Source organism: Protopterus annectens, chromosome 17.part0 (assembly GCF_019279795.1).
Source record: "Protopterus annectens isolate FY-2018-M chromosome 17.part0, PAN1.0, whole genome shotgun sequence".
NCBI lineage: Eukaryota > Metazoa > Chordata > Ceratodontiformes > Protopteridae > Protopterus > Protopterus annectens.
This window is the reverse complement of record NC_056751.1, coordinates 336236182-336256067: the sequence shown is the minus strand read 5'-3', so window position 1 is coordinate 336256067 and position 19886 is coordinate 336236182. Positions and strand designations below refer to the sequence as shown.

General features: G+C 38.4%; 1 protein-coding gene across 1 annotated transcript in view; it reads left to right on the top strand.

Moving 5' to 3' along the window:
- LOC122791436 (myelin regulatory factor-like) overlaps positions 1-19886 on the top strand; it is a 796328-nt gene that overhangs the window by 485756 nt on the left and 290686 nt on the right. Inside the window, exon 2 of the mRNA XM_044059179.1 lies at positions 4159-4246. Coding sequence (XP_043915114.1) covers positions 4159-4246 — 88 coding nt within the window. The remainder of the gene's footprint in view (positions 1-4158; positions 4247-19886) is intronic.

The window sequence follows — 19886 nt, the reverse complement described above, 5'->3', positions numbered from 1 at the left end:
AAATCACTGCACAACCTTCCAACCCACTAAAAGATGTTAAAGCTGAGATCCTTACCTCTAAACTACAACTTAACCCTAATAAATCTATTTATATCATCTGTATCTACCTACCCCCTGGCAATAATTACACTACAATTGAGAATATCTTAAGTTGGAATACTTCTTCCTACCCACAAGAAACAATCATTTTAGGAGACTTTAACAGTGATTGGTCCTCTATTAATACAAATAATCCTTCATCTCACATTAATCTTCATGGCTTTACTCAGCTAATCAATAATCCCACAAGAATCAATAAACCCAATAACAAAGAAAGTATTTTAGATTGGATTCTTATTAACAAACAGCAACAAACATATACAATAGGAACTTTGCCTGATGATGTAAGTGATCATTCCTTAACTTACATCATAAGACAAAAGAGTGACATTAATTACATCCCTACCTACAGGGTTTCACATAGCAAGAAACACTTCAACCCATTATTATTCAAAAATGAATTAAAAGCCTGTAAATGGAATCTTCTAAAAACCCTAACCCTGGAAGATGCTATCGCATATTTCAATATCAAATTCCTATCAATCCTTGACCAACATGCTCCAAAACGATCTAGCAGAGTTAAATCTAAACCTGCCCCCTGGCTGTCCAAAGAGACAAAACAAAAAATACTACTTAGGAATAAATCCTGGGCTAAATGGAGAAGTACAAAAACTACTTCAGACCAACAAGCCTTTAGACAGTTAAGAAATAGCACTAAAAAAGCTGTTTTTACAGATAAAAAGAACTATTACTGTAAACTACAGCAAACTCATCATAACAACCCCACAAGGTTCTGGTCAACCCTAAATTCACTCCTACACCCAGGCCACTCTAGTACACCTTCACCTTCAGGGCCCGAAAAGAATACCTCACATCAAACTGCCAATGCCTTCAACTCCTTTTTCACAGACACTATTAATTCACTAGCAAGTCATCTCACAATAGACAAATCTAACCTTCCTACTGGTACATCTACTAATCTCCCTGTATTTCAACTACAACCCATCTCTACTTCTTACATCCTAAAACTCATCCAAAAACTCAAACCTTGTACCCCATCTGCAGATCAGTTACCATCTGAATACCTTCAAAAAGCAGCTGAAGAAGTTGCTTATCCCATATCTCTCCTTATAAATAGAACCATCAGTGAAGGTACCATCTCTGCTATCTGGAAAATTTCCCACATAATTCCTTTACATAAAGGAGGTAGCTCAAATGACTATTCTAACTATAGGCCTATTGCACTCTTATCACCCTTAGCAAAAATTATGGAGAAATGTATTCATCATCAGCTAATGCACCACTTAACTCAATATAACTTACTAGCCAACTGCCAACATGGCTTTAGGCCATTTCATAGTACTACAACAGCTCTCCTATCTTTTACCGAGTGTATAAATAGAAACCGCAATAATAGTATTCTGTCATCAGCACTCTTTATATACCTGTCAAAAGCCTTTGACATGGTAAACCATAATATGCTCATAAAAACCCTTGAATCCCTCTCTCTAGATACCAAAGCTATTCAATGGTTCACTTCCTACCTTAATAACAGGCAACAGGCAGTTCTCTGGGATAATACATTTTCATCCCTTCTACCAGTCTCTCTTGGAGTCCCACAGGGGTCCATCCTAGGACCTCTCCTCTTCTCTTTATTCATAAATGACTTACATGCATCAATACCTCAAGCTACATGTATTCAATATGCAGATGACTCAACTCTCATATGCTCTGCTAACACCTCCCCTGAACTACAAACCCTAACACAGAATGTATTTAGCACAGTTGAGGCATGGTTCTTGAAATGCTGCCTCCTTTTGAATGCCAATAAAACCAAACTCCTGCTCTTTAGGCCTAATATTAAGTCTCCCCTCATAGACTTCTCGTATTACTTCCAACAATGGCACACATATAGCCCCTGACTCTACCACTAAGCTATTAGGTATTATAATTGACAATAACCTCACTTTTGATAATCACATTAATAACACTATTAAAACCGTAAATAGAAAACTCGGCTCCTTATATAGAATTAAAACCTTTTTAACTCCACAGGCCAAAATCACACTTGCTCACTCTCATCTTATTTCTACTCTTCTTTATGCTTCATCCATATACACTAACTTAAAGAAAAATAACCTCACTAAACTAGCAAATGCATACTATAGCATTGCTAGATTTGCCACCGGAAACCCATTTAGAACTCACCACTGTCAGAATCTACAACAACTAGACTGGCTAGAACTAAAAAATACACTATTACTCTCCCAACTTACCTTTGTTCATAGGATATTTTACCAACCAAAAAATACCCCTATACTTTCTGACCTTATTTCTCCCTATTCTAACCTAAATTCTTTATGCTCTTCTAATAAACTTCTTGTGAAGTTAAGCAAGTCCAATAACATAGCAGGTGACTCACTTTTCTCCAACACCATAGGTAAATACTGGAATCTTCTACCGACCACTCTAACTTCTACCTCGTCACCCTTCCTCTTTAAACAAAAGCTCAAACAACATCTAAAAACACTCTGGCTATGCCCATGCATCAATCCTGACTAATCTTATGATTCTACTAATTACTCTTCTCTGAATCACCCTCTCTCACCTCTCTCTACTCACTCTCCTTGAGTAGACATTCTCTAAATCACCCTTGTTAATTAGCCTCTGTTATGAATTTATATAGAACTCTCTATGGTTTATTCTTACTTAATTAATTAGACTCTTCATGAATGTTTTTACTAAAGTATAACTCCCCTATCTTGTACTGTAAAGAAAATTAGAGTAAGTGTCCTTCCTAATATATATTTTTTCAACTACTATAATCTAGATTAAACCTTATTTCTGTTGGTATTTTACTAACTACTTACTTTCTTTATGTAAATGACTTGTTTGTACTAACTTCAATGTGGAGCTTTTCTCCCCGGGCCTCTGCTGAAAATGGAAATGTATCCAGTTGGACTAGCCTGGTAAACAAATGTAAAATAAATAAAAATAAATAAATAAATAAAATGATCCCTGAAGATGGCTGCAGACATAGAGGGGTGCTGCCCATAGGGGAACAGGGCATTGGCGGAGTCACATGAGGAGACATGGATAATACAACAGCACTGTACACCATTCCTTGGGCTAGGAACATGCAGTGGGAGGTATTAGGCCTTGGGTTAAAATACTCCTTGGTAACATTATAACATTGCCCCAGGAATCGTTGATCTCTTCATTGGCCCTTAACATAGGTCTGAGCTAGTCTACGGGAGGTGCTTAAGTTGAGTTTGGTAACTCCAGCAAATGGGAGCAGCTGATCATTGGCTCAGGCCATACAAAAGGCGCAGCAAAACAAACAAGACTGGTTTGTGTGTCTAGCCTGGTGTACCATGCTAAACATCTGGGTGCTGCTCATAGGGATCATTATCTTATGCCAGGTAAACAACCAAGACACCCTCTTATATAAATAACCTCATCTATATTGTCACTTGTAACCCCCTTGTAAATCTTGGGCAGTGATTCTTCAAAACAAGTGAGAATTTTTTTCACACTTTTGCACAAAATCATTTTAACCTGACATGTATAACATTTAATCGATAATCTAAAGAAATTACTACACCCTGAAGATTAAACTGCTGAAAATATTAAAAAGCAGATTGTCATAAAATGTTAACATATCAAATGCTAAACTTTTAAAATTGGTGACTTTCATGAATCTAGTTGCAGAGTTTCACACAATACCTTTCTGAAGATGCACCATCATAGCAACAAGCAGGTAAAATTTGTTGGCTTGACTTGAGAAGAAACTTTACAAACAGAACTCAGAAATCTTCTTTTAAAATGTTACAAATAAATGGCTGAATAATGAATGAATGAATGAATGAATGAATGAATTAGAACATTCAGCCTAGGTCATAAAATTCAAATCCAAAAGCTATGTTAAAGAAGTGCATGCATTGTAATAATACCCCATGAAAGGGTCTATATTAGAACATCGACGTTTCAAAATGTTGCTGCAGTCACAGACGTTTTCTGAGCTGTATTCTGTTTTCACCTGTCATGAGTAATGAATGACCTGCTTCTTCCTTGGGAGTGTGTTTACTTGCCTGCTAATTGTCTTGTTTCTTTTGTCAGGACATGATATTAACGGGGCTCTGGAGCCCAGCAACATTGATACCAGCATTCTTGAAGAATATATAGACAAAGACGATTCCTCAGAAATGTAAGTCTTCCTACATGCTTTTTTTCATATTCTTCAGTTATGCTGCCATTATTTCATACACTTACACACTGGGCACTGACTGGCTGCTTCTGGGCTCTGAAATAGCTGAAAACCATCAAGACTGACATAAATAACTACACTTTTCTCATAATACAACCCTGCACTATATATACTGGTAGACCTTTTGTTTTTTTATCAAGTTAAGTTCAGTTAAGCACATGTGCCTTTTAAAAGTAGAGCTGAGCCATTATTAATTAATTAATTGATTAATTAATTAATTAATTACTTATTTATTACTCAGGTAAGTGAACTTGTTTAGGAACCCTTTCCAGCCATAACCTGTGCTGTACAGGCAAAACTGTAGATTTTACATGACTATTACAGAAATGTAAGATTTGTTACCTTTACTACATAGACATTTTAATGAATATTAAATATTGCATATATAAAATTGCATAGTACCTAGGTTACATTTAGCTTAATGAAATATGATATTTCACTAATGTAAGACTGAAATAGTATGCGTAAGTGTATCAGTTATGCATGTACATCATAAATATCTTGTAAAGCAGTTATATTTATATTTGATGCAGAAAACTAAAGACCTTCTTTGACATAGCTTTGCACTGTAGTTATATAGCGCAATGAAATAATAATTTTGCATCATTAGTAGAAGTTTAGAATTTTAGTATCTTATAATGACCAATAAGAGTTGTAGGTTGCATGCTACTCATCCTTAACAGTAGTTGTTAGGTGTTTTGGTGTGCATACCGACTATGTCTAATCATTACGTCTAAGGCATTTACATAGATTATCTTTGAAAAGCTGTATTTTAGTAGTCCTATGAAAGGTTTGAGCTGTTCAGTTTTTCATTTATGTTTAGAAATACTGTTCCAATGTACCAGAGTTTTTTTCTTAAATGATTTTTCAGTGGTGACAATAGTGAATGAATCCTCACCAGTCGGATGCCTTCCTGGATTCTTAGCATATAATGTCGTTGTCTTATCTGAATTTGCATAGTAACTTATGTACATCTACTGCAGTTATGCAGTCTAGTAGTATTGTTATGTAGTGATAGACAGTATTCATCACGTGCTACTTTGATAGTAAGTGAATTTAGAAGGACTGTGGCCTCGGCAGACACTGGAAGCCGTTTAGTTTCATTCAAGGTTATACAATGGTATTCTCTGTCATATCTAAGATGTATGAATCTGAACATTTTGTTTACAGCACTTTTGGTAGTAGAAGTATTTGGATATAGCAGTAAAGAGATAATGGGGAGGCTGCATTTAATTCAAGGAACTGGTACATTGATTGCTATGGTCCCTGTAGCCTCAGTGTTGAGTTACTTTTTAAGAAAGTATTTTTTTAAATTAGTTTATAGATACACAGTATGCAGTTGGAGACTGAAATTGTAAAGCTAGACAGAGTCTAAGATTAGCTTGTTTGTAGTTCTTAAAGAATAGCTTGTTTGCAGATCTTAACATTGATTTTCTGATTTGTGTTGCATGTTTTGTGTTTGGTTTTATTTGCTTTCCTAAAAGCAAAGTAGTGAGGTTTATAAATAAGAACTACCATTGCAAAAGTGCTTGTACAATGTACAAACCATGTATCAAACCCAATCAATTCACAAACCTTAAAGAAGAATGGCATACTGTACGTTATGCATTAGGGTACACGATTCAGGCTTGCAATGCAGTATTCATGCAAAAGGGGACAGGCCTCCCTGTCATGATTCATGATACAGACGTGCAGGGCTGTGGTGCTGACAACATCAAAATGTAAAGTCTTTATCTAGCTACAAAGTGTTTGTGATGTTCACCATAATATGCGTGTGAAACTAAATCAGCCTGTAGAGTTTTTGTACCATTTGGAAATGTAACAAAGCATTACTGTGCAATATGCTGCTACACATTTTTAGGTAAATGTACCACACAAGCAAACACAATGCTACAACCATCCATAATACCCAACAAAACACACCAGTGCACTAATTTCCTGCCAATGACAGGTGACATAGAAGTGGATTCTTACATTTAAATAAAGGTTAAATACATATGTTCTTCAGTCATGGCCAGTGAGACTGAAAGCTCTGTGAATTGTTCTTGGCCGGGACTGTTGGCCATTGCAGATAACCCTGCATTGGCCAATAGTGGTTCTGTAACAGGAGTAAATAGTGTATATAGAGATATCCACGTACATGGTAGTATGTGTAATACAGACACAGGTTAAGTGCAGTATGTATGTCACAATGCAGTCTGTGCACCTATTGGAACTGTGGCATATATCCAGAACCAAGCACATGTGATTAAATTGAAACAAGTATTGCTGACTAAATGCCTTAACTAGTTATCACACTAGAAAGACCTACATAAATAAAGAGTTAATTACTGATGCCAAATGCACTTTTCAATTTTGTGATCATTCTGATTAATTTAACCATATGAGTACCCATCCCTGATATGTAATGGCCCCAGCTCATCATTCCAATTACCTTTATTGCAGGTAAATAGACGAGAACATCCGTGGTGTTTGTTGGCCTTTTACCCAACCTCAGATATATTAGCAAAGTTCCCTAAGCATACACTACTTTATAGTGAAAAGGGACAGATGAACAAAATCCCTATGTATAACTCCACATCTTATAGACAACTCTCTGGTCTTTCTGTTCATGTACAAGAACATAGTAGGGATCTTCTTTGTTTAGTTGTATTTGGACTAACTGATGAAGGGAGCATGGCTTGGACAAATATCACTTATCCAGAGACAAGATAATTAGTAATGGAGGAGAAAGTTTAGCACACATATGGTATGCAAGTATGACTCCATGAGTGTGTGTGTGTGTGTGTGTGTGTGTGTGTGTGTGTGTGTGTGTGTGTGTGTGTGTGTGTGTGTGTGTGTGTCTGTATGCGCCTGTGTATCGGTACTATATATGTGCACATGCATGTATGTGTATATGCTTAGGGTATCTGGCAACCCACTTCACTTCAATATATTCATTCAAATTGGACTCATAATTTTTTATTGTTTTGCAAATGACATCTAGCTGACTTACAGCTATAGTATGCACAGTTGCTTAAGTGGTAACATAAAATGACTTTGATAAAAGGCACTAAAGCTTCCCAGTCTTCCTGAGAGGATAGACATTTGCACATGTACATTGTACTAGCAACCTTTTTCTATCACTGACATAGGTTTCTGCATTCACGTTTTAAGTAATGCCTAAGGAGAAGATATACGTCACTTGAGTAGTGTTGTGTACTACATTGTTATATTAATTCTGACTTGAATCCCAAAAGCAAGTAACACTGCTGCATTTTACATGAACAATAGGTGAGGGAAGAGCTAGAAAAATCTGCAGATTTCATAAAAGTGTTCTATATCCATATTTACCTGTGCATATATCAGAATTAGCTTGGCTTAAATTTCCTTGTTTGCTCAGGTCTAACTTTGGAGTAGCATATATATATATATGGTTCCCCTTGACTTGATCGACACGCCAAAACACAGACGCTCAGAAGACCGACTCCAGAAGACCGACGAGACAGATGATCAACAAGTTGAAATCCCGAAAGCCGAAACACCGACATGGGCAACGTGTGAGCGTGACTCGGTAAGTGTGCGATAGTGAGGGATTTAGCGTTAGGGAGCGGACAGGTAAGTGTGAGATAGTGAGGGATTTAGGGTTAGGGTGTGGGAAAGGTGAGTGTGCGGTAGTGTCGGACTTAGGGTGCGGGTAAGGTAAGTGTGCGATAGTGACGGAGTTTAGGTTTAAGGGCGGGTTAAGTGAGTTAGGGTTAGGGTGCGGGTAGGGTAAGTGTGCGATAGTGACGGACTTTAGGTTTAGTGGCGGGTTAAGTGAGTTAGGGTTAGGGTGTGGGTAGGGTAAGTGTGCGATAGCGACGGACTGTAGGTTTAGTGGCGGGTTAAGTGAGTTAGGGTTAGGGTGCGGGTAGGGTAAGTGTGCGGTAGTGTCGGACCTTAGGGTTAGGGTTTGGGTTACGGTTAGTGCATGTATAGTTGTGTGTAATGTGTAGTTTACTTTTTGTGTGTCGGTCTTTGGGTGTCGCTGTTTTGGGTGTCGGCTTTGTGGCGTGTTGGTGTTGTGATAGGCATCTATATATATATATATATATATATATATATATATATATATATATATATAGAGAGAGAGAGAGAGAGAGTGGATTATGGACACCTGAGTTCCAGAATTGTTATGCATGTGGGGAGGGGGGTGTAAAGTACCTTAGAGTGAGCTGGCAGATTCATTTCATGAAATGTAGATGGAAAGAGATACAATTCCTTAAGCATCAGTTGCCCAAAGCACAAGATCCCAAAGAATGTAGCACACTGATCACCATTTTTCTCTAGAAATTACTTGCTGGTGTGATTTCTAAGTCTGTGCAAGCTGTGATTCACTTCTTTTGGGAGATTTCTCACTAATTCACATTGGTGTGACCATGGAATTGTTATACATATACGTTCAAGGTGTGTAGGTGTGCAGAGGGTTTATCACCCACCACAAAAAGCACTTGTTATCTTTTTCACAATAACCATCTGAAATGTTAGGACCTGGTTCAGAGAGTCCCAAAATTCTGAGACCAGATAGCCAAAAAAAAAGGACTTGCATATACTAAGTCTGAGATGTTCATTTAATTTCGTGGAATATTACTTTTTTTGTGAGAAATGGTGATCTCAGATATAGCATACATAAGTTTGGGGAGTCTTAAGGGTTTGACCCCCACGTCAGGGGTGCAGGATGACTTGGCCCCTGCAAAAACAAGTTTGAAGGAGAAGAGCGATGTTCCTGATATATTCACTCTCCTTTACTTTCTTTTTTTGGTATTGGTGCTACAAGTGCCAGCGTTTCAGTAGGGAGCCCCTTTCTACCCTTCTGTGATTCAAGCATTTTTTTCTGCCTTTTTAATGCTCAGGGTTTTGCCTTTTAGTGTTGCATAGTATAACCAAGAAAAAAGCAATGCTTCTGGTTAATAAAATCAAGTAATGAATGTTGTTGGCCAGACTTATGGTTTAAAGCATTTCTGAATTAAGTGTTCGATCCATATCAAAGAATGCTTTAGAATGGCCAGTCTGAAACATTTGATGTTGCTTTACTGGCATGGAATATGACACTGTTTTTGTCAAGTGTGGGTACAGAAAATAAATTTGTTCAACTTATTTGGATGAAAACACTTTATGAAAGTGAATCTTTGTGAGAATAGCTTTGCCACTGTTGCAGTCCCTGTGTAAGTACTGTAATGGAACATGTGGAGGTCCACTGGCATGATGGTGCTGGAAGCTCTGTCATCAACATATAACAGCTTATTTTCATTGTTCTTTATCTGCCCATTCAAGTGCCATTTAACTAGATGTGGTCAGTAAAAGTCACTCAAGTTTTATTGTTTTTGGTCATTTTATCATAAACCCAGAACATAATCATGTAGACAATTTTTGTACATTTTGACCCCAGTGTAGGATATAACTAATGTAATTCTAAATGCCTCTGTCTAATTGCAAGCACTGTAAATGCTCTCTGTATTCTGTGCATATGTCTTAAGTACCAGTGTAATGTTCTGCATTAATTTCTTGTAATTTGCATTATTTTTTTGTCTTATAATTTTTTTTCTGAAAATTTATCATGCTAGGTATTAGTATGCCTTCCTCATTTCTAAAATGTGAAAGAAATGTGCCTCTTACAAAACCATACTTCCCTTCCAATTGAGAGTTGCCAGGAACTTAGATTTATGGTGCTATTGTTCTGTATCATAACTGTTTTTCAATGTGTGTGTGTCTGTGTGTGTCTGTGTGTGTGTGTGTGTGTGTGTGTGTGTGTGTGTGTGTGTGTGTGTGTGTGTGTGTGTGTGTGTGTGTGTGTGTAGTTTTCCCTAAAGAATAAATTAAAACTGCTGCACTCTGCTGAAATTGCTGTATTGGAAACCTTTAATTGGAGAGCTTATCAGAATAAGAAGTGTTTAGAACTTTGATCTTCATGGCTCACTTGTACCCCTTTGCTTATGGGTCTAAAACTAATACATCTGTTGCCCTTCTACTGAGTAAAATGTTGCCTTCATAAAAATTAATTTATATAACACATTTTATGGTTTATGTGTAGTATCATTGTAAATAGTACACTTTTATAAAATTAGACTTATTTTGCAAGATTGTGATACCTCAAAAATGTCTGCATTTTAGCCAAAGAACAAAACTCAGATAAGAGGAGACTGCCTTGTCAAAGATCACCCTGTGATTAATGACGTTGAATACAGCAGCCAACTGCTGGAAAACTTTAAGCTCCTTGACTGGTGTGAGTGCGCAGATAAACATTATATTGATTTCAAAGCAAAGAAAAAGAAAAATGGATTGGCTATTTATTTCTTTGTATTGTTTGTTTAGTTTTTTGTTAACTGGGTTCATGTACTGGTCCGTGGACCCTTTCCAGCCATAGTCCATGCCACAGACACCACTTTAATACATTATATGTATAAATCATAGTTTATATGGTAGTTTCTAAAATGCAGAAGGGATAAAGAAGTTGTTGGTAACAGTTTACAGTCTAACCAGAAAACTTGGCTGGAAAAAAATGGGAAAACACAGGCTATCAGAATGACTGGAATTACTTTTCTGAACTGTGATAAGTTACAAGAACGTTTCTGAAGTAGTTCTGTTTGGAAGGATGTCAAAAGATTGCATGCTGAGAATGAAATATTTAGATAATCTCTTATGTCATATAGATTTACCACTGATGAGAAGCTGTGCATGTAAGTTATAGGAAATTAGAAGAGGACATTCAGGAAAATAGCACTAGCAATGACTAATCCATTCCTCTAAAGATAGAGCATTAAAATAGAGAAATTCAGTTAGGAAATATATCTTTTGGAAATGAATTGTTAGGTTCATATGTTTATAGATTAGTATTAGGCTAATTGCCCTGGTGGGCCATTTTGAGCTTAGCCAGTTACCCCATGTGAGAATCGAACCCTGCACCGTGTGTCTGCAAGGTTAACACCTTAACCATTATGCCAATCTCCCACCCCCCAGTTCAGTTTTCTCACTGCTGTAGTACAGTTTACCAAAGTACAGTACCAAATGAATTCAGACTGAATATTGCTGGCTGAAAGTAGCTTCCTAAATATAATAGATATGAGAGAAATTTACCTCTACCACTTATTAACGTAATCTGCCATTGCAGTCAGATTGAATTATAAATAAAAGCAAATAGTAAATACCTCAAATTCTTCACTATTAACACCCAAAGCTTAGCTAATAAAATTACCCACTTTCATGCCTGGCTTAACCAAAATTCACCCGACATAGTAGCCATATCCGAAACTTGGTTAAAACCACACATAACTGACACTGAATTCCTTCCTCCAGGATTTCAATGTCTCCGATCTGACTGCCTAATTAAAAGAGGTGGTGGTGTAGCTCTAATCTACGCCAATCACTTATCCATCACTCCCTTCCCAAATCCTATCCCTTCCTTTAATAACGCAGAAATAGTTACTGGCATTCTAAAATTAAATGACCACAAATGTATCTGCATCATCTCCCTTTACATTCCACCTGGTAACAACACCAGTACCTTGGAAGACATCCTCTCTTGGACCTCCTCAAATATTAATTATGAAACCTATATCATGGGAGATGTAAATATTGACTGGCAAAAAATCTGTAATCATGATCCCACCTTAACAATCAATCTCTTCAAGCTCACACAACTTATTAACTCTATCACCAGGCCCAACAAAACCAACCTCACCGGCTCCATCCTAGACTGGATCCTGGTGTCACACCCTAACAGAACTACCATATCTGGTGTCACTCCTGACCCACTAGGAGACCACCTCCCTGCCTTCACCCACAGAACTACTTCCTCTTCCCCATTCTCCCATAAACTCCTACATACTCGCAATTTATGTAACTTTAACCCCTCTACCTTCTCTGACTCCCTCAAAGCCACTAACTGGAACCCACTAAAAACACTACCCCTAGATGAAGCCGTTGATTTCTTCAACTCCAAATTCCTTACTATCCTAAACTCCCTAGCTCCAATACGAACTAAAAGAGTTAAAGCCAAGATTGCCCCCTGGCTAACTAAAGAAACAAAGAAAATCATGCAACAAAGAGATAAATCCTGGAAAAGCTATCTTCATCATAAGCAACCTGTATTCTTACTTAAATATAAACAACTATGAAACCAAGCCAAAAAACAAGTTATAATAGATAAAAAGTCCTACTACAACCATCTACAAATAAATCATGCTAAAAACCCCAAACAGTTCTGGAACTCCATTAACTCTCTCCTTAAACCTGGCACAACCAACAACTCCTGCCCTGATACCAGCAAATCTGACCAAGACATTGCCAAACTATTCAATACCTTTTTCACCTCTACTATTGCCGAGCTAACCAAAACCTTCCCCAACAACAACCCCCACCCCCCCTGCCCAAGTTTCCTCCAACACACCTCTCTCAACTCCTCTCTTTGAACTTGAACCTGTGTCTACCTACCTCATAAAAAAACTCCTGTCCAAACTCAAACCTTGCACCAATGCCCCTGACAATATCCCCTCCTCCTTCTTAAAAATTGCCTCCGAAAGTACTGCTCTCCCCATCAGCATCCTGATAAATAGATCATTACTTGAATCCTATGTACCCAAACTATGGCGCTCTGCTTTCATCCTTCCACTCCATAAAGGCGGCAAAAACTATAATTAGTCCAACTTCCACCCCATAGCCATCCTCTCACCCATCTCAAAAATTCTTGAAAAATGCATTCACCTGCAACTCATGCCATTCCTAACCAAACACCAGCTGCTCTCTCCTACCCAGCACGGCTTCCGCCCTGGACATAATACCAACACAGCCCTTATCTCCTTCCTACACTCTGTCAATTCAGCTCGAGACTCTGGGAATCTAGTTTTATCAGTCCTATTAGACTTATCTAAAGCTTTCGATACCATCTCCCACTCCCATCTACTAAACCATCTCTCTAACCTTAACATCTCCCCAAAAACTATAACCTGGTTCTCCAGCTACCTTTCAGACAGGTCCCAAGCTGTAAAATGGGGCCAAGCCTCCTCCAGCTTCCTTCCTACCCCCACAGGAGTTTCCCAAGGGTCCATACTTGGCCCTCTGCTATTCAACATCTTCGTAAACGACTTCCACAAAACTATTCCCAATACCAAAATTGTCCAATACGCAGATGACTCTACTTTGATCTGCTATGCCCCTAACCTTACAGAACTCAAATCTCTAATTCAAACCGCCTTCCCAACCACTGAAAAAAGGATGCACCAAAACCACCTCTCACTAAATGCTAACAAAACTAAGATTCTCATATTCACTCACTCTTAATCTACCCCCTCTGTCAAAAACTCATTTCAAATTACAAGCCTTAACAACTCCATCATTGACATCGTTCCCACTGCAAAACTCCTAGGGGTCACCATTGATGAACACTTAAAATTCAATACCTACATCCAACTTAACATTAAAAAACCCCACATAAAACTTGGCCTTCTATACAGAAATAATCAATTTCTCTCCCCCTCTACTAGACAGAACTTGGCCACTACCTATCTCCTCCCATCTCTTCTATATGGTGCTCCTCTACTTACAAATCTATCATCCACCCTAACCACCAAACTGGAAATATGCTACAATAAAATCTCCAAATTCGCCACCAAGTCAAATTCCCTCTCTCATCACTGCACCTCCCTTCAAACTTTAAATTGGCTTGAACTCCCTAATCAACTAGACTACCTCCAAATTGTCTCAGCCCACAAACTTATATTCCAACCTAGCAGCTGCCCTGCACTATCAAATATTCTTGAACCTTATACCCCCCCAGACCCCTCAGATCTTCCCACCAAAATCTTATTTCCGTCCACAAACCTAAGCGCCCAGCTGGTCAGCTTCTAATCTCCTTTACCCTAGCTAAAAAATGGAATGCCCTGCCCACTACACTAAAGACCTGTGACAACCTACACTCCTTCAAAACTCAACTCCACTACTACCTGCAAACTCAAAGAAAATGTAACTGTACTCTTCATTCTATACCTCCTAAGCTCCCCTCCTCCTTCTCTCCTGGCTAAACTTCATACCCCTCGATTCTGCCACTTACTCACACATTGTTATTATAACTAACAAACCTTTTTCTTTTCTTTTTTTTCAACCTATGTTCTATGCCTTTCACCCTCCAGGACAATTCCTCTTGAAAATCCTAATAGCTTGTTTTTTACATGAATTCATGCATGTTTTTCTAACTGTTTTGTGGAATTCCCACCTATTTGTGATTGTAATAATAGTTCAGTGTATTTTTACTGTTATCTTTCATTATGTGATTTACCGTTGTACTGTGGAGCTTTTCTCCCCGGGCCTCCACTGAAAACGGGCTCTCGAGCCCAGTGGACCTCCCCGGTCACCAAACTGAAATAAATAAATAAATAAATAAATTATCTAAAATTACAAGTGTGGTGAAATAACTTTATTTGTCAGGGCTGTAGCTGTCTTGTTACTGACATCCTTTCATCACCTGATACTTACTGTGTACCAGCATTTGAATCTTACAGCCACGGCTTCATTTTTTTTTCATAATTTATCAATGTCTGCTATAGGAGCCCACAGATTTAATAACAGTGCAGTTTAAAAGCAGTTTTAGTGACATTGTATCTGGATATTCCAAATCGTTTTGATTCAACAAATGCATCCCACTGGCTTGCAGTTAGCTGATATTACTAAAACTGAACCAGTCATCATTACCATTATCTGCAGCAGCAGCACCTTTTTTCCGTTGTCCATGAGGTCATTGTGTTGTGCCAGCTGTTGCTACTTCTCCTGCCTTCTTTGATAGTCTCGCCTGACTGTCACAGGTCTTCTCCCATGCACTGCATCCATCTCCTGGCTGGACATCCTCATGTCCTCTTACCTTCTTGTCTCTCCCACGTTTGCTTTACCAGCTTGGCTTCTTCTTTCCTGCACATGACTAAACCACTTTAATCTGCTCTCCGTGACCTGCTGTGCAAGTTGGATTATTTTGGCTTCTACTCTGATGTGCTTACATCTTCATCTGCCCCACAGCGTACACCCTACTACTTATTTCTGGTGCTTCATTTTCACCACTTCAAGCTTCTTCAGGTGTCCAGGTTTCTCTGTCATCTGACATAATTTTCCTTTGTGCAGTTCATACTTCTTCTGTGATGGGTTCTTCCACCGCTTATATCATTGACTCTGCATGCAGCAGTATAGCAGAATTGTAATGCTAATTAGATATTTTGGAGTACTATTTCTCAGTGCATTTTTTTAGAAGATAAACAGTTTAGCTAATATAACTAAAAAAAAATCACCCTGTAAATGAAAGTGATAGGTGGAACTTTTATTTTATTTGTTTTGCTTGTAAGTACAGGGCAGACCAAACCAACTTATGTTGGCATCCATTGTAGCAGTACTGCCATCAGGTAATGAGAGTGAATAAGACATGCAATAAAAGGATATATGCAGTATAGAAATGTCAGACTCTATGGGAAACTGGGCAGTTGTGTTATAATGTAAGCAAAAAGGACAGTAGGAAGCCTTGTTTTGCATATCTTTTTAAAACATGTATACAGATATGTGTACTTATTTAAACTGAGCTCTGTAATCTGTATAGATTTTAGACCTAGGGTCTCAAACGAGCCGCATGTGACCCGCAAAGTAGTTTTCTACAGCCCATAATTACTTGCTGTGGTATCCAGTTATCTGATTATTTTTTTGTTTTGTTTTGTTTTTTAATGCAGTACGAGATATGTCATGCAGTAAATGCTGCATTGTGTTCTGACAACGAATCCAGTCACCAAACTCACCTAATACATTGGAGATGCAATTGGAGGTTGCAGTCAGGTGTTTTTCTTTTCCACCTCCAATTGCATCTTTCTGTTGAATTAGGCATGTTTGGTCAGTTGATTTCTCAGTCCGTAGAGATGTGGAGCTGTTATGAAGGGGTCTTTGCCGAACATCCATTCCTGCTTCTGAAAACTCATTTAAAAAAACAAACAGACTGAGGCTCAAGCAGTGTGACTGGAGTGTTTCTGAGGTAATTCTTTTAATTTCCTGCAGTAGTTGTTTTCGAGGCGCCAAAGCGGTACCTACTTACTTTTGAGAGAGATCCACATTTGGCGCCCTGGTGAAAGGGCAGCATTGCTGCAAGCATCGAGAATTTCAACTCATAGTTTCAATCTGTTCCTCATAAAAGGTGTGGTTTTTTGGTGCTTGTGCATATTTGCACATACTGCTGAAGAGATCAGTGGGGCAGTGTTAGTGCTTGTGCATACTTAGACTTAGTGATGACAGGATTGGTAGGGTAGGGGAAGTGTTTCATTTTGGTGCTTGTGCATGCTTGGACAAACTGCTGGAGTGATCACTGGGCAAAATGAAATGTGTCATTTTAGTAGTGCTTGTGCATACTTAGACATGCTGATGAAGGGATTGGTGGGGAATGTGTTTCCTTTCATTGCTTGTGTATATCTGAACATACTGCTGAAAGGATCAGTGGGGCAGTGTTAGTGCTTGTGCATACTTAGACTTAGTGATGACAGGATCAGTAGGGTAAGGGAAGTGTTTCGTTTTGGTGCTTGTGCATGCTTGGACATACTACTGAAGAGTTTGCTTGGAGAAACGTTTCATTTTGGTGCATGTGCATGCTTGGGCAAACTGCTTAAGTTATTGCTGTGCAAAGAAATGTATTTTGTGTCTTTTTAGTAGTGCTTGTGCATACTTAGACATGCTGATAAAGGGATTGGTGGGGGAGGTGTTTCCTTTCAGTGCTTGTGCATATCTGAATATACTGCTGAAGGGATCAGTGGGGAAATGTTTCATTTTGGTGCTTGTGCATACGTGGACATACTACTGAAGAGTTTGCTTGGAGAAACGTTTAATTTTGGTGGATGTGCATGCTTGGGCAAACTGCTGAAGTGATCGCTGGGTAAAATGTATTTTGTGCCATTTTAATAGTGCTTATGCATATTTAGACATACCGCTGAAGGGATCGATAGGGGACGTGTTTCATTTTTGTGCTTGTGCATACTTGGAAAAGCTACTGAAGGGGTTGCTGGGGGAAATAATTATTTTGTGTGTCAATGAAGTGTTTGTACATACTTGGGCAAACTACTGAAGGGATGGCTGCGGGGAAGTTCATGGAGTGCAACTGAGATAAGAAAGGTGAAGCACCACATTTAACAAGGGAAGTGTGGACAGCGTGAATACTGGATTGTGAATTGCAAGAAAGCACACAATTCAGGAATATGGACCAAGTCATAAACTATTGCTTACCTAGAAGACTCCAGGTATAGACAGCACTACGTAAAATATCCCCTTGTACCACCCAGGATTCACAAATGTGTGAGTGATGGTGTAAAATGGGTACAGCAACCTGAAATCTATGGGACAGGAATTTATTAACTTATGTATTGACATCTGATTACCAAGAATGTCCAACTTGATAGGTGCCCATTATCTCCGCAATCTGCACCAACTGTTGAATTTCATTGTTCCTGGTGGTTTGTATGGCTGTCTTACGGAACTCAGGATTGTGTGGATTAATTACCCAAATATCATTGTCTGTGTGTGTGTGTGTGTGTGTGTGTGTGTGTGTGTGTGTGTGTGTGTGTGTGTGTGTGTGTGTGTGTGTGTGTGTGTGTGTGTGTGTGTGTGTGTGTGTGTGTGTGTGTGTGTGTGTGTGTGTGTGTGTGCGTGTGTGCGTGTGAGAGACTAACAAAAGTTTGTAATATCAATTAAAAATTAGAAAGTATTTGGAGGTTATTTTGTGGCACGAATGAAACTGAGACAAAGAGAGAGATAAAGAGAATACTTATTTATAATTTGCAGTCATTATCTGTTACTTAATAGGAACTGCTTGTTTCAGTATTAGAAAATTTCAAAACCAATATCATTTTCTTTGTATGTTTATTGCAGACTAGTATTATAAGTGACTATTAGCAATGTCGTCATCCAAGAAACAAAAGATTTTAGATGAAATACGTGTTTCCAAGAAAAGTGGGAAAATTAGATTTTTTCACTGAGCTGAATAATCAAATCAAATGCCTCATATGCTATCAATCTGTTTCCATTCCAAAGGAATACAACGTACAGAGACATTATGAAACGGTGCATGGTAATGAATATGATGTGATTATAGGCAAAATGAGGGAAGAGAAAGTTCATCAACTAAAATTGGCTTTTGCCAAGCAGTGAAACATCTTCAAAAACCTTTAAACGAGCAAAGATTCAGTACAAGCAAGCTTTGTTATCAGTGAAATGATCGCAAAGTCATCTCGTCCATTCACTGAAGGCCAGTTTGTTAAAGACTTCTTCATAAAAGAAGTGCAATTCTTTGCCCAGATAAGAAAAAAGTGTTCAAATGTATAAGTTTGTCTGCAAATACAGTGGGCAGCAGAATTACCGAATTGACCAGTAACATGCATCAGCAGCTACTTGCAGCTGTAAAACAATTTGAAGCTTTTTCTGTTGCCCTTAATGAGACCACTGGCATAACAGATACTGCATACCACACTGTGTTCAATCGAGATGTGGACAGCGAGTCTATATTAGTTCACTGAAATGTCTTTTCAGTCAACACATATTCTTCAACTCTTATTCAGCAAAAATCACTTGATTCAATGAATATTCTAAGGAAAAAGACATAGTTGGCCAACTACACAACTTTGCCCATTTCTCCACTGTAGTACAATCTCGGAGTTGGTATATATAGTTACGGGGGTGTGGGGGGAGTAGCCCTTGGATGGGTTTGACTTAGCAAGATTTGGATCCATTAGGCTGTGGGTCAAGTATTTCTTTGCTCTTGGATTATTCAGCAAATCACAGAAGTGATTTTCCCTGAATAAGGGTCGACAAATACGCGTTCATTGAAATTGCATTTCAGTGAACTATTATAGACCTGTGGACAGGAACTTGAATGTTATGGAAGAATTACTAAACCTGTTGCCTTTGAAAAGCATAACCACAGGACGTGACATATTTGGCGAACCTGAAAAAGGTATAGAAAAGTCGGAATTGCCGTGGGATATGCTTGTTTTGGTAGTGACTGATGGCGCAGTCTTGATGTGTTCTGAAAAAGGTGGTGCTGTTGGGTTACTGAAAGCAAAGCTCTACAGTGTTGGTGTTGTTGACACCTTCATTGCAATTCATTGCATTCTGCACCAGGAAACATTGTGTGGAAAAAGTCTCCAAATGATGGAAGTCATGGATGTTGTTAAGGTCGATTAACTTTATATGTGCAAGAGGTCTAAATTACTGCCATTTTAGTGACTTTCTATCCAACCTTGATGCCGAATATGGAGAATTACTCTATCACACTGAAGTCAGATGGCTATGTAGGGGAAGTGTACTGAAAAGATTCTTTGCACTGTGACAGGAAATAGCAATCTTCATGGCAATGAAAGAAAATGAAATTCCTCAACTAGGTGATCCATTTTTCATATCTAACCTTGCCTTTCTGACAGTTATTACACAACATCTGAATGAACTTGACTTCAAGCTCCAGGGCACAAAACAGATGATAATGCAGATGTATGACAGTGTCAAGGCTTTCATATGTAAACCTTCCCTGTGGGTGAAAGCACTGAGCTGTCCTTCCTGTGGGAAG